Source organism: Bubalus bubalis, chromosome 2, assembly GCF_019923935.1.
Source record: "Bubalus bubalis isolate 160015118507 breed Murrah chromosome 2, NDDB_SH_1, whole genome shotgun sequence".
In the NCBI taxonomy this organism is placed as follows: domain Eukaryota; kingdom Metazoa; phylum Chordata; class Mammalia; order Artiodactyla; family Bovidae; genus Bubalus; species Bubalus bubalis.
The window spans coordinates 25,529,947-25,545,521 of record NC_059158.1 but is presented as its reverse complement, the minus strand read 5'-3'; the positions used below and the strand labels follow the sequence as shown (position 1 = coordinate 25,545,521).

The window sequence follows — 15,575 nt, the reverse complement described above, 5'->3', positions numbered from 1 at the left end:
AGTCCTCACAGAATGAGAACCCTCTGGCCCAGGCCTACTGAGAGCCTTCCCAGAAACATGATGGTCTACTTGTCTTTGCAGTAAATATGACCCTGGATGCAGCCACTGCTCATCATGCCCTCCTCCTGTCTGAAGAAGGGAGACGAGTTTTCTGGCAAGAAACGTATCAAGAAATTCCCAGCTCCTCTCAGAGATTCATTTCCATTCCCTGTGTGCTGGGTCAATTGCGCATCATCTCAGGGAGATACTCCTGGGACGTAGAGGTTAAGGGTGCCTGTTCCTGGGACCTAGGAGTTTGTAGGGATAATGTAACAAGGAAGGGGAGGGTCACAATGTCCCCAAAGAATGGTTTCTGGGCCATTAGGTTCTATGAGGGGGAGTATTGGGCCCTCACCTCCCCAGAAACCCATCTTACTCTAAGAGAAAAACCCTTTATTGTGAGGGTATTTCTAGATTATGAGGCTGGAGATGTATCTTTCTATAATATGACAGATGAATCCCACATCTTCACCTTTCCCCAGACTACCTTCTGTGGTGTCCTAAGACCACTTTTCAGACTTTGGTCCTCTGAGTCAGGATCCCTAACCATCTGTGCAGGTGAAGAATGTGAGATGCTGTAATTCATATGTCTACCCCACTCCATGAGAAATGATTACTTTGATCCCCAATGAAAATCACAGTTCTCCCCCAATGAGATACAAATAGATATTTTTCTTATTCCTTACTTGTTCATTCTCAAGATGAAGCTCTGGACACAGACTGATGATTGCCTCATATCAATTCTCCCTTCTTATTTATTTTATCCTTCTTTATTTATTTATCCTTCTTAATTTATCCTTCTTAAATCTTCTTTATTTATCCTTATTATTATACTTTCCTATGACAGCTAATATAATATAAATATTAGATTTCCTTATCTCCTCTACTGAAAGTGAATAAATGATGATGCTGTATATCAGCTGAATTATAAGGATGTGTCCTTAAAGGTAAATTGTGCCTTTCTATTCTTCTTTACTTTCTGCTGGCTGTAATATATCATGATGGCTAGAACTCAAAAATTATATGACATGTAATACGACATGGATGGTGGAGAAATTAAAATGAACTGGGTTTTTGACAATTTCATGGGGCTACTCTATTACCCAGTCCTAGAATTCTTTTCTGTGAGACATAAACTTATATCTTTAATCAACTTATATGTTGGATATTTGTCACTTGTGATTCTTCCCCTTACTGATGCACTCTCCCTTTTAAGTTTGGCAGCAGATGACACCCACAATTGAATATGCAGGTGAAACTGGAGGTGTAAAGTTCTGTACTTATCACTTAACTACTCCTACTCCTCCAGTGTGTCAGTCTCATTAAGCCCCTTTATTTCTTCTAATTCATCAGTCACTCCTGACTTCATACCCTTTCCTATTTATGTATCGTGGCTAATAATTTCAAGTATGTTCTTATTAATAAATAAAACTCTTGTTGTCACTGTCCTGTCACATCAACCTGGAAAAATTCCAAATATGAATTGATCTAATTGTCCACTTCTCATGTTGGCAATTTATTGTGCAATAACAATTCATGCAAATGAGTAGATTGCTTTCCTATACATGTGTAATCACCGATCAACTCTTGCACACTAGTATTATCTGGTAATGCTCCTATGCATCTCTGCTGCTGCTGCTGCTAAGTCGCTTCAGTCGTGTCCAACTCTGCGTGACCCCATAGACGGCAGCCCACCAGGCTCCCCCGTCCCTGGGATTCTCCAGGCAAGAACACTGGAATGGGTTGCCATTTCCTTCTCCAATGCAGAAAAGTGAAAAGTTAAAGTGAAGTCGCTCAGTCGTGCCCGACTCTTAGCGACCCCATGGACGGCAGCCTGCCAGGCTCCTCCGCCCATGGGATGTTATTTGCAATTCCTTATTTTGCAATCAATTTCATTAAAAAGGGCGGGGATAGATATAGTTATGAATGATTTGCATTGTATGGCAGAAACCAACACAACACTGTAAAGCAGTTATCCTTTAATTAAGGAGTAAATAAATAAAATAAAAATACAAACACCTACTCAGCAATATCTTCTAGGGAATAATATAAATGAAAAATATTTCCACAATAAATACAATAAAAAATTCTAATTAAGACTGACAAAAAAATTTTTATTAAAATTTCCCTTTCTTTAAACTTCTAAGTCTTATTGTTGTTCGGTCACCCAGTCATGTCTGACTTTTTGTGACCCCATGGACTGCAGCATGCCAGGCCTCCCTGTCCCTCACCATCTCCCAAAGCTTGCCCAAGTTCATGTCCATTGCATCAGTGATGCCATCCAGCCATCTCATCCTCTGATGCCTTCTTTTCCTCCTGCCCTCAATCTTTCCCAGCACCAGGGACTTTTCCAATGAGTCAGGCTGTTCACATCAAGGTGACCAAAATACTGGAGCTTCAGCTTTAGCACCAGTCCTCCCAGTGAGTATTCAGGGTTGATTTCCCTTAAGATTGACTGTTTTGATCTCCTTCCTATCCAAAGGGCTCTCAGGACTCTTCTCCAGCACCACAGTTCAAAGGCATCAATTCTTTGGTGTTCTGCCTTCTTTACAGTCCAGCTCTAACAATCATATGTGACCACTAGGAAGACCATAGCCTTGACTCTACAGACATTTGTCAACAGTTATGTCTCTGCATTTCAACACACTGTCTAGGTTTGTCATAGCTTTCCTGCCAAGAAGCAATCGTCTCCTGATTTCAAGGCTGCAGTCACCATCCGCAATGATTTTAGAGCCTAAGAAGAGGAAATCTCTCACTCCTTCCACTTTTTCCCCCTCTGTTTGCCTTGAAGTAATGGGACTGGATGCCATGATCTTAGTTTTTTTAGTATTTAGTTTTAAGCTGACTCTTTCACTCTCCTCCTTCACTCTCATCAAGAGGCTCTTTAGTTCCTTTTCACTTTCTGACATTAGAGTGGTTTCATCTCCATATCTGAGGTTGTTGATGTTTATCTCTATTTTGATTCCAGCTTGTAACTCATCCAACCTGGCATTTCTCATGATGTGCTCAGCATATAGCTTAAATAAAGAAGGTGACAGCAGACAGCCCTGTCTTACTCCTTTCTCAGTCATTAATCAATCAGTTGTTCCATACAGGGTTCTAACTGTTGCTTCTTGACCTGTATACAGGTTTCTCAGGAGACAGGTAAGACAGTCTGGTATTCCACCTCTTTAAGAGCTTTCCACAGTTTGTTATGATCCACAGAGGCTTTACTATAGTCAATGAAGCAGAGGTAGATGTTTTTCTGGAATTTCTTTGCTTCCTCTATGATCTAGAGAATGTTGGCAATTTGATCTCTGGTTCTTCCTCCTTTCCTAAACCCAGCGTGGACATCTGAAGTTCTTGGTTCATATAATGCTGAAGCCTAGCATGCAAGATTTTAAGCATGACCTTACTAGCATGGGTGATGAGTACAATTGTCTGATGGTTTGAACGTTCTTTAGTACTAGCCTTCTTGGGAATTGGGATAAGGACTGACCTTTTCCAGTCCTGTGACCACTGCTAGGTCTTCCAGATTTGCTGATATATTGAGTGCAGCACTTTGATAACATCATCCTTTAGGGTTTTTAATAGCTCTGTTGGAATTACATCTCATCAACTAGCTCTATTAACAGTGGTGCTTCCTAAGACCAACTTGACTTCACACTCCAGAATGTCTGGCTCTGGGTGACTGACCACACCATCATAGTTATCCAGTTCATTAAGATCTTTTTTGTATAGTTCTTCCATGTATTCTTTCCATCTCTTTAGCGTCTACTAAATAGACACTGTTTCTGTCCATTGATGTGCCCATCTTTGGGCAAAATGTTCTCTTGATATTTCCAATTTTCCTGAAGAGATCTCTAGTCTTTCCCCTTGTGTTGTTTTCCTCTATTTTTATGCACTGTTCATTGAAGAAGTCTTTCTTGTCTCTCCTTGCTATTCTTTGGAATTCTGCATTTAGTTTGATGTACCCTTCCCTGTCTCCCTTGCTTTTCACGTCTCTTCTTTCTCCAGCTATTTGTAAAGCCTCCTCAGATAACAACTTTGCCTGCTTGATTATCCTTTTCTCCAAGATGGTTTTGTTCGCTGCCCCTTGTACAATATTATGGACCTCCATCCATAGTTCTTCAGGCACACTGTTTATTATATCTAATACTTTGAATCTATTCATCACCTCCACTGCGTATTCATGGAAGATTTTATTTAAGTCATACCAGGCTGACCTAGTGGCTTTTCTCACTCTCTTTAGTTTAAGCCAGAATTTTGTTATAAGAAGCTGATGATATGAGCCACAGTTAGCTTCAGGTCTTGTTTTTGCTGACTGTATACAGCTTCTCCATCTTCAGCTACAAAGAATGTAACCAATTTGATTTTGGTATTGATCATTTGTCCATGTGTAAAGTCATCTCTGCTTTTGAACTGTGGTGTTGGAGAAGACTCTTGAGAGTCCCTTGGACTGCAAGGAGATCCAACCAGTCCATTCTGAAGGAGATCAGCCCTGGGATTTCTTTGGAAGGGATGATGCTAAAGCTGAAACTCCAGTACTTTGGCCACCTCATGTGAAGAGTTGACTCATTGGAAAAGACGCTGATGCTGGGAGGGATTGGGGGAAAGAGGAGAAGGGGATGACAGAGGATGAGATGGCTGGATGGCATCACTGACTCGATGGACGTGAGTCTGAGTGAACTCCGGGAGTTGGTGATGGACAGGGAGGCCTAGCGTGCTGCGATTCATGGGGTCGCAAAGAGTCGGACACGACTGAGCAACTGATCTGATCTGATCTGATCTGAAAGTCATCTCTTGTGTTGTTGAAAAAGGCTTTTGCTATGATTAGTGCTACTGTTGGCAGGAATCCCTTAGGAGAAATGGAGTAGCCACCATGGTCAACAAAAAAGTCCAAAATGCAGTACTTGGATGCAATCTCAAAAACAACAGAATGATCTCTGTTTGTTTCCAAGACAAACCTTTCAATATCGTGGTAATGCAAGCCTATGCCCCAACCAGTAACACTGAGGAAGTTGAAGTTAAACGGTTCTATGAAGACCTACAAGACCTTTTAGAACTAACACCCAAAAAAGATGTCCTTTTCATTATAGAGGACTGGAATGCAAAAGTAGGAAGTCAAGAAACACCTGGAGTAACAGGCAAATTTGGCCTTGGAGTACGGAATAAAGCAGGGCAAAGGCTAATGGAGTTTTGCCAAGAGAATGCACTGGTCATAGCAAACACCCTCTTCCAACAACACAAGAGAAGACTCTACACATGGATATCACCAGATGGTCAACACCTAAATCAGATTGATTATATTCTTTGCAGCCAAAAATGGAGAAGCTCTATACAGTCAGCAAAAACAAGATTGGGAGTTGACTGTGACTCAGATCATGAACTCCTTATTGCCAAATTCAGACTGAAATTGAAGAAAGTAGGGAAAAACCACTAGACCATTCAGGTATGACCTAAATAAAATCCCTTATGATTATACAGTGGAAGTGAGAAATAGATTTAAGGGACTAGACTTGATAGAATGCCTGAGGAACTATGGATGGAGGTTTGTGACATTGTACAGGAGACAGGGATCAAGACCATCACCAAGAAAAAGAAATGCAAAAAAGCAAAATGGCTGTCTGAGGAGGACTTACAAATAGCTGTGAAAAGAAGAGAAGCGAAAAGCAAAGGATAAAAGGAAAGATATAAACATCTGAATGGAGAGTTCCAAAGAATAGCAAGGAGAGATAAGAAAGCCTTCTTCAGTGATCAGTGCAAAGAAATAGAGGAAAACAACAGAATGGGAAAGACTAGAGATCTCTTCAAGAAAATTAGAGATACCAAGGGAACATTTCATGCAAAGATGGGCTCGATAAAGGACAGAAATGGTATGGACCTAACAGAAGCAGATGATATTAAAAAAGAAGTGGCAAGAATACACAGAAGAACCATACAAAAATATCTTCACAACCCAGATAATCACAATGGTGTGATCACTCACCTAGAGCCAGACATCCTGGAATGTGAAGTCAAGTGGGCCTTAGAAAGCATCACTATGAACAAAGCTAGTGGAGGTGATGGAATTCCAGTTGAGCTATTTCAAATCCTGAAAGATGATGCTGTGAAAGTGCTGCACTCAATATGCCAGCAAATTTGGAAAACTCAGCAGTGGCCACAGGAATGGAGGTCAGTTTTCATTCCAATCCCAAAGAAAGGCAATGCCAAAGAATGCTCAAACTACCACACAATTGCACTCATATCACACACCAGTAAAGTAATTCTCAAAATTCTCCAAGCCAGGCTTCAGCAATACATGAACCATGAACTTCCAGATGTTCAAGCTGGCATTAGAAAAGGCAGAGGAACCAGAGATCAAATTGCCAACATCCGCTGGATCATGGAAAAAGCGAGAGACTTCCAGAAAAATATCTATTTCTGCTTTATTGACTATGCCAAAGCCTTTGACTGTGTGGATCACAATAAACTGTGGGAAATTCTGAAAGAGATGGGAATACCAGACCACCTGACCTGCCTCTTGAGAAACCTGTTGCAGGTCAGGAAGCAACAGTTAGAACTGGACATGGAACAACAGACTGGCTCCAAATAGGAAAAAGAGTGCATCAAGGCTGTATTTTGTCACCCTACTTATTTAACTTATATGCAGAGTACATCAAGAGAAACACTGGGCTGGAAGAAGCACAAGCTGGAATCAAGATTGCCTGGAGAAATATCAATGACCTCAGATATGCAAATGACACCACCCTTATGGCAGAAAGTGAAGAGCAACTAAAAAGCCTTGTGATGAAAGTGAAAGAGAGTGAAAAAGTTGGCTTAAAGCTCAACATTCAGAAAACGAATATCATGGCATCTGGTCCCATCACTTCATGGGAATTAGATGGAGAAACAGTGGAAACAGTATCAGACTTTATTTTTCTTGGCTCCAAAATCACTGCCAATGGTGATTGCAGCCATGAAATTAAAAGACGCTTACCCCTTGGAAGGAAAGTTATGACCAACCTAGACAGCATATTAAAAAGCAGAGACATTACTTTACCAACAAAGGTCTGTCTAGTCAAGGCTATGGTTTTTCCAGTGGTCATTTATGGATGTGAGAGTTGGACTGTGAAGAAAGCTGAGCACCGGAGAATTGATGCTTTTGAACTGTCATGTTGGAGAAGACTCTTGAATGTCCCTTGGACTGTAAGGAGATCCAACCAGTCCATCCTAAAGGAGATCAGTCCTGGGTGTTCTTTGGAAGGACTGATGCTAAAGCTGAAACTCAGTACTTTGGCCACCTCATGTGAAGAGTTGACTTATTGGAAAAGACCGTGATGCTGGGAGGGATTTGGGGGCAAGACAAGGGGACAACAGAGGATGAGATGGCTGGAAGGCATCACCGACTCGATGCACATGAGTTTGGGTGAACTCCGGTAGTTGGTGATGGACAGGGAGGCCTGGTATGCTGCGATTCATGGGTTCGCAAAGAGTCAGACATGACTGAGTGACTGAACTGAATTCTGTAAAGACTTCAATGTTAAACTTGAATCAAATAAGCATGGGAAAATAATATACATGTGAAGTGACATCACTCAGTCGTGTCCAACTCTTTGTGACCCCATGAACTGTAGCCTACCAGCCTCCTCCATCTATGGGATTTTCCAGGCAAGAATACTGGATTGGGTTGCCATTTTCTTCTCCTAAGGAGATCTTCCCCACCCAGGGCTTGAACTCAGGTCTCCAGCATTGTAGGCAAACACTTTACTGTCTGAACCACCAGGGAAGTTCATTGATAATTTAAATGAAAAGGGTTAGCCCCTCAGTCGTGTCTGACTCTTCGTGACCCTATGAATGTAGCCTGCCAGGCTCCTTTGTCCATGGGATTCTCCAGGCAAGAATAGGAGTGGGTTGCCATTGCAACCTCCAGGGGATCTTCCTAACATAGGAATCAAACTCAGGTCTCCTGCATTGCAGGCAGATTCTTTACCATCTGAGCCACCAATAATTTCAGTAGACCACATCTAAAATGGACCTAATAGGGACTTCCCTGGAGGTCCAGTGGCTAAGGCTCCATGCTCCCAGTGCAGAGAGACCAGGTTCAATCCTCAGTCAGGTAACTAGATCCCACATGCACCCAACTAACAGTTTATATGCCACAATGAAAAGATCCTGCATTTTTTCAACAAACATCAAAGATCCTGTATGACACAACTAAGACCTAGGACAGCCAAATAAATAAGATAAATAAATACTAAAAAAAAAAAAGAAAGAAAGAAATGGACTTAATAATCCCCAACTCCTGTTATTCATACCTTCAAGCAATCCCCTCCTACATCAAACCAAGATTGGTTTATCACTTCCAAGATTTGACTTTATTTTTTTCTTTTTAATTTATTTATTTTAATTGCAGGCTAATTATTTTACAATATTGTGGTGGTTTCTGCCATACATTCACATAAATCAGCCATGGGTGTACATGTGTTCCCCATCCTGAACCCCCCTCCTACCTCCCTCCCCATCCCATCCCTCAGAGTCATCCCAGGGCACCTGCCCTGAGCACCCTGTCTCATGCATAGAACGTGCACTGGCAATTTATTTCACATATGATAATATACATGTTTCAATGCTATTCTCTCAAATCATCCCACCCTCGCCTTCTCCCAAAGAGTCCAAAAGTCTGTTTTTTACACCTGTGCCACTTTCGCAGTCTCGCATACAGTGTCATCGCTACCATCCTTCTAAATCCCATATATATGCGTTAATATACTGTATTGGTGTTTTTCTTTCTGACTTACTTCACTCTGTATAATAGGCTCCAGTTTCATCCACCTCATTAGAACTGATTCAAAGGCATTCTTTTCAATGGCTGAGTAATATTCCATAGAATATTACTATGATGATGAATTGATGCCAAAGAATTGATGCTTTTGAGCTATGGTGTTGGAGAAGACTCTTGAGAGTCCCTTGGACTGCAAGGAGATACAACCTGTCCATTCAGAAGGAGATCAGAGCTGAGATTTCTTTGGAAGGAATGACACTAAAGCTGAAACTCCAGTACTTTGGCCACCTCATGCAAAGAGTTGACTCATTGGAAAAGACTCTGATGCTGGGAGGGATTGGGGGCTGGAGGAGAAGGGGACGACAGAGGATGAGATGGCTGGATAGCATCACTGACTCGATGGACGTGAGTCTGAGTGAACTCCGGGAGTTGGTGATGAACAGGGAGGCCTGGCGTGCTGCGATTCATGGGGTCGCAAAGAGTCAGACAGGACTGAGCGACTGCACTGAACTGAACTGAATATTCCATACTGTATATGTACCACAGCTTTCTTATCCATTCGTCTGCTGATGGACTTCTAGGTTGCTTCCATGTCCTAACTATTGTAAAAAGTGCTGCAATGAACATTGGGGTACACATGTCTCTTTCAATATGGTTTCTTCAGTGTGTATGCCCAGCAGTGGGATTGCTGGGTCATATGGCAGTTCTATTTCCAGTTTTTTAAGAAATCTCCACACTGTTCTCCATAGTGGCTGTACTAGTTTGCATTCCCACCAACAGTGTAAGAGGGTTCCCTTTTCTCCACACCCTCTCAGCATTTATTGTTTGTAGACTTTTGGATAGCAGCCATTCTGACCGGCATGAGATAGTACATATTGTGGTTTTGATTTGCATTTCTCTGATAATGAGTGATGTTGAGCATCTTTTCATGTGTTTGTTAGCCATCTGTATGTCTTCTTTGGAGAAAAGTTTGTTTATTTCTTTGGCCCATTTTTTGATTGGGTTGTTTATTTTTCTGGAATTGAGCTGTAGGAATTGCTTGTATATTTTTGAGATTAATTCTTTGTCAGTTACTTCATTTGCTATTATTTTCTCCCATTCTGAAGGCTGTCTTTTCACCTTGCTCATAGTTTCCTTCGTTGTGCAAAAGCTTTTAAGTTTAATTAGGTCCCATTTGTTTATTTTTGCTTTTATTTCCATTACTCTGAAGTGGGTCATAGAGGATCCTGCTGTGATTTACGTCAGAGAGTGTGTTGCCTATGTTTTCCTCTAGCACTTTTATAATTTCTAGTCTTACATTTAGACCTTTAATCCATTTTGAGTTTATTTTTGTATATGGTGTTAGAAAGTGTTCTAGTTTCATTCTTTTACAAGTGGTTGACCAGATTTCCCAGCACCACTTCTTAAAGAGATTGTCTTTTCTCCATTGTATATTCTTGCCTCCTTTGTCAAAGTTAAGGTGTCCATATGTGCATGGATTTATCTCTGGGCTTTCTATTTTATTCCATTGATCTATGTTTCTGTCTTTATACCAGTACCATACTGTCTTGATGACTGTTGCTTTGTAGTAGAATCTGAGTCAGGCAGGTTGAGTCCTCCAGTTCCATTCTTCTTTCTCAAGATTGCTTTGGCTATTCGAGGTTTTTTTTGTATTTCCATACAAATTGTGAAATTATTTGTTCTAGCTCTGTGAAGAATACCGTTGGTAGCTTGATAGGGATTGCATTGAATCTATAGATTGCTTTGAGTAGTATACTCATTTTCACTATATTGATTCTTCTGATCCATGAACATGGTATATTTTTCCATCTATTTGTGTCATCTTTGATTTCTTTCATCAGTGTCTTATAGTTTTCTCTATATAGGTCTTTTGTTTCTTTAGGTAGATATATTCCTAAGTATTTTATTCTTTTCATTGCAATGATGAATGGAATTGTTTCCTTAATTTCTCTTTCTGTTTTCTCATTGTTGGTGTATAGGAATGCAAGGGATTTCTGTGTGTTAATATTATATCTGGCAACTTTACTATATTCATTGATTAGCTATAGTAATTTTCTGGTAGGGTCTTTAGGGTTTTCTATGTAGAGAATCATGTCATCTGCAAACAGTGAGAGTTTTACTTTTTCTTTTCCAATCTGGATTCCTTTTATTTCTTTTTCTTATCTGATTACTGTGGCTAAAACTTCCAAAACTATGTTGAATAGTAGTTGTGAGAGTGGGCACCCTTGTTTTGTTTCTGATTTTAGGGGAAATGCTTTCAATTTTTCACCATTGAGGATAATATTTGCTGTGGCTTTATCATATATGGCTTTTATTATGTTGAGGTATGTTCCTTCTATTCCTGCTTTCTGGAGGGTTTTTATTGTAAATGGATGTTGAATTTTGTCAAAGGCTTTTTCTGTGTCTGTTGAGATAATTATATAGTTTTTATCTTTCAATTTGTTAATGTGGTGTATTACGTTGATTGATTTGCGAATGTTGAAGAATCCTTGCATCCCTGGGATAAAGCCCACTTGGTCTGATGTATGATCTTTTTAATATGTTGTTGGATTCTCTTTGCTAGAATTTTGTTAAGGATTTTTGCATGTATGATATTGGCCTGTAGTTCTCTTTTTTGTGGCATCTTTGTCTGATTTTGGTATTAGAGTGATGGTGGCCTCATAGAATCAGTTTGGCAGTTTACCTTCCTCTGCAATTTTCTGGAAGAGTTTGAGTAGGATAGGTGTTAGCTCTTCTCAAAAATTGTGGTAGAATTCAGCTGTGAAGCCATCTGGTCCTGGGCTTTTGTTTGTTGGAAGATTTCTGATTACAGTTTCAATTTCTGTGCTTGTGATGGGTCTGTTAAGATTTTCTATTTCTTCCTGGTTCACTTTTGAAATGTTATACTTTTCTAAGAATTTGGCCATTTCTTCCAAGTTGTCAATTTTATTGGCATACAGTTGCTGATAGTAGTCTCTTATGATCCTTTGTATTTCTCTGTTGTCTGTTATAACTTCTCCATTTTCATTTCTAATTTTGTTGATTTGATTCTTCTCCCTTTTTTTCTTGATGAGTCTGGCTAATGGCTTGTTTATTTTATTTATCTTCTCAAAGAATCAGATTTTAGCTTTGCTATGGTCTCCTTTGTTTCTTTTACATTTATTTCTGCCCTAATTTTTAGGATTTCTTTCCTTCTACTAACCATGGGGTGCTTCATTTCTTCGTTTTCTAGTTGCTTTAGGTGTAGAGTTAGGCTATTTATTTGATTTTTCTCCTGTTTCTTGAGGTAGGCTTGCAATGCTATTAACCTTCCCCCTAGTACTGTTCTTACTGTGTCTCATAGGTTTTGGGTTATTTTGCTTTCATTTTCATTCGTTTCTATGCATATTTTTATTTCTTTTTTATTTCTTCTGTGATTTTCTGGTTATTCAGAAGTGTGTTTTTTAGTATTGGAGCTTCAGCGTTAGCATCAGTCCTTCCAATGAACACCCAGGACTGATCTCCTTTAGAACGGACTGGCTGGATCTCCTTACAGTACAAGGGACTCACAAAAATCTTCTCCAACATCACAGTTCAAAAGCATCAATTCTTCAGCACTCAACTTTCTTCACAGTCCAACTCTCACATCCATTCACGACCACTGGAAAAACTATAGCCATGACTAGATGGACCTTTGTTGGCAAAGTAATGTCTTTGCTTGTAGAGTTAGGTTATTTATTTGACTTTTTTCTTGTTTCTTGAGGTATGCCTGTATTGCTATGAGCATTCCCCTTAGCACTGCTTTTACAGTGTCCCATAGGTTTTGGGTTGTTGTGTTTTCAATTTCATTCATTTATATGCATATTTTGATTTCTTTTTTTATTTCTTCTGTGACTTGTTGGTTATTTAGAAGCATGTTGTTTATCCTCCATATGTTGGAATTTTTATAGTTTTTTTCCTGTAGTTGATATCTAATCTTACTGTATTGTGAATCAGAAAAGATGCTTGGAATGATTTCAATTTTTTTTAATCTACCAAGGCCAGATTTATGGCCCAGGATGTGGTATATCCTGGAGAAAGTTCCTTGTGCACTTCAGAAAAAGGTGAAATTCATGGTTTTGGGATGAAATGTCCTATAGATATCAATTAGGTCTAACTGGTCCATTGTATCATTTAAAGTTTATATTTCCTTGCTAATTTTCTGGTTAGTTGATCTATCCATAGGTGTGATTGGGGTATTAAACTCTCCCACTATTATTGTGTGACTGTTAATGTCCCCTTTCATACTTGTTAGCATTTGCCTTACATATCACAGTGCTCCTATGTTGGGTGCATATATATTTATAATTGTTATATCTTCTTCTTCGATTGATCCTTTGATCATTATGTAGTGTCCTTTTTTGTCTCTTTTCACAGCCTTTATTTCAAAGTCTATCTTATCTGATATGAGTATTGCTACTCCTGCTTTCTTTTGGTTTCCATTGTGTGAAATATGTTTTTCCAGCCCTTCACTTTCAGCCTGTATGTGTCCCTAGGTTTAAGGTGGGTCGCTTGTAGACAGCATATATAGGGGTCTTGTTTTTGTATCCATTCAGCCAGTCTTTGTCTTTTGGTTGGGGCATTCAATCCATTTACATTTAAGGTAATTATTGATAAGTATGATCCCATTGCCATTTACTTTGTGGTTTTGGGTTAGAGTTTATACACCCTTTCTATGTTTCCTGACTAGAGAAGATCCATTAGCATTTGTTAGAGAGCTGGTTTGGTGGTGCTGAATTCTCTCAGCTTTTGCTTGTCTGTAAAGCTTTTGATTTCTAATTCATATATGAATGAGATCCTTGCTGGGTATAGTAATCTGGGTTGTAGGTTTTTCTCTTTCATCACTTTAAATATGTTCTGCCATTTCCTTCTGGCTTGAAGAGTTTCTATTGAAAGATCAGCTGTTATCCTTACGGGAATCCTCTTGTGAGTTATTTGTTGGTTTTCCCTTGTTGCTTTTAATATTTGTTCTTTGTGTTTGATCTTTGTTAATTTGATTAATATGTGTCTTGGGGTGTTTCACCTTGGGTTTATCCTGTTTGGGACTCTCTGGGTTTCTTGGACTTGGGTGATTATTTCCTTCCCCATTTTAGGGAAGTTTTCAACTATTATCTCCTCAACTATTTTCTCACAGCCTTTCTGTCTTCTTCTGGGACTCCTATGATTTGAATGTTGGAGCGTTTGCCATTGTCCCAGAGGTCTCTGAGGTTGTCCTCATTTCTTTTAATTATTTTTTGTTTTTTCCTCTCTGCTTCATTTATTTCCACCATTCTATCTTTCACCTCACTTATCCTATCTTCTGCCTCAGTTATTCTACTGTTGGTTTCCTCCCGAGTGCTTTTGATCTCAGTTATTGCATTATTCATTGTTGATTGACTCTTTTTAATTTCTTCTAGGTCCTTATTAAACTTTTCTTACATCTTCTCAATCCTTATCTCTAATCTATTTATCTGTAACTTCATTTTGTTTTCAAGATTTTGGATTATTTTTATTATCACTATTCTGAATTCTTTTTCAGGTAGACTCCCTATCTCCTCCTCTTTTGTTTGGTTTGATGTGCTTTTATCATGTCCCTTTACCTGCTGAATATTTCTCTGTATTTCCAACTTGTTTAGGTTGCTGTGTTTTGGGTTGGTCTTTCTGTATGCTGGAAGTTTGTGGTTCCTCTTTATTGTGGAGGTTCCTCCCTGTGGGTGGGGTTGGATGAGTGGCTTGTCAGGGTTTCCTGGTTAGCGAAGCTTGCGTCAGTGTTCTGGTGGGTAGAGCTGGATCTCTTCTCTCTGGAGTGCAAGGAAGTGTCAAGTAGTGAGTTTTGAGGTGTCTGTGGGTTTGGTGTGACTTTTGGCCACCTGTACTTTTGTGCTCAAGGTTATGTTCCTATTTTTGTTGGAGAATTAGCTTGGTATGTCTTTTCTGATTCTTGTTGGCTCTTGGGTGGATCTTGGTTTCAGTATAGGTATGGAGGCTCCTGGATGAGCTCTTGTCAATTAATGTTCTCTGGAGTCAGGAGTTTTCTGGTGTTCTCAAGTTTTGGATTTAAGCCTCCTGCCTCTGGCTTTCAGTCTTATTCTTACAGTAGCCTCAAAACTTTTCCATCCATACAGCATCAATGATAAAACATCTAGGTTAGTGGTGAAAAGGTTCTTCACAGTGAGGGACACCCAGAGAGGTTCACAGAGTTACATGGAGAAGAGAAGAGGGAGGAGGGAGATAGAAGTGACCAGGAGGAGAAGAGGGGAAATCAAAAGGGGCAAAAGCAATCTAGCCAGGAATCAATTCTCCCTTTGCTCTCCACAGTCTGGAACACTCAAAGAGGTTCACAGAGTTCCACAGAGAAGAGAAGAGGGGGGAAGGAGATAGAGGTGATCAGAAGAAGTGGAGGGGGAGTCAAAAGGAGAGAGACCAATCTAGCTAGTGATCAGTTCCCTAAGTGTTCTCCACAGCCTGGAATACCCAGAGATTCACAGGGTTAATTAAGTAGAGAAGAGAAGGGGGAGTGAGGAGATAGAGGTGGAGGAGGAGAGTCAAAAGAGGGGAGAGTAATCAAGCCAGTAATCACACTCCTAAGTAAAAATGGGTACTGAAGATTGGATTCTTAAAGGTACAAAATTGATTTAAAAAAAAATACCAAAAAGCAAAGATTAAAAATCTAGAGTAGAGGTTAGACTCCCAAAAATACAATAAAAACAATACAAAATCACAAAAATTATTAAAAATATATATATATATATGAAATTTGCTTTAAAAATAGGGTCTTTTTTTTTACAAGGTAATAGTAGGTTTTAACGGGGAAGGC

At 39.6% G+C, this 15,575-nt stretch overlaps 1 protein-coding gene across 3 annotated transcripts in view; it reads left to right on the top strand.

The window, feature by feature from the left end:
- LOC102416049 (butyrophilin subfamily 1 member A1-like) overlaps positions 1 to 1,714 on the top strand; it is a 73,228-nt gene extending 71,514 nt beyond the window's left edge. For all 3 annotated transcript variants that reach the window (XM_025268143.2, XM_025268151.2, XM_025268136.2), the window contains one exon: positions 82 to 1,714. In XM_025268143.2, coding sequence (XP_025123928.2) covers positions 82 to 620 — 539 coding nt within the window. In that variant the 3' untranslated portion in view covers positions 621 to 1,714. The remainder of the gene's footprint in view (positions 1 to 81) is intronic.
- Positions 1,715 to 15,575: the final 13,861 nt, after the last annotated feature.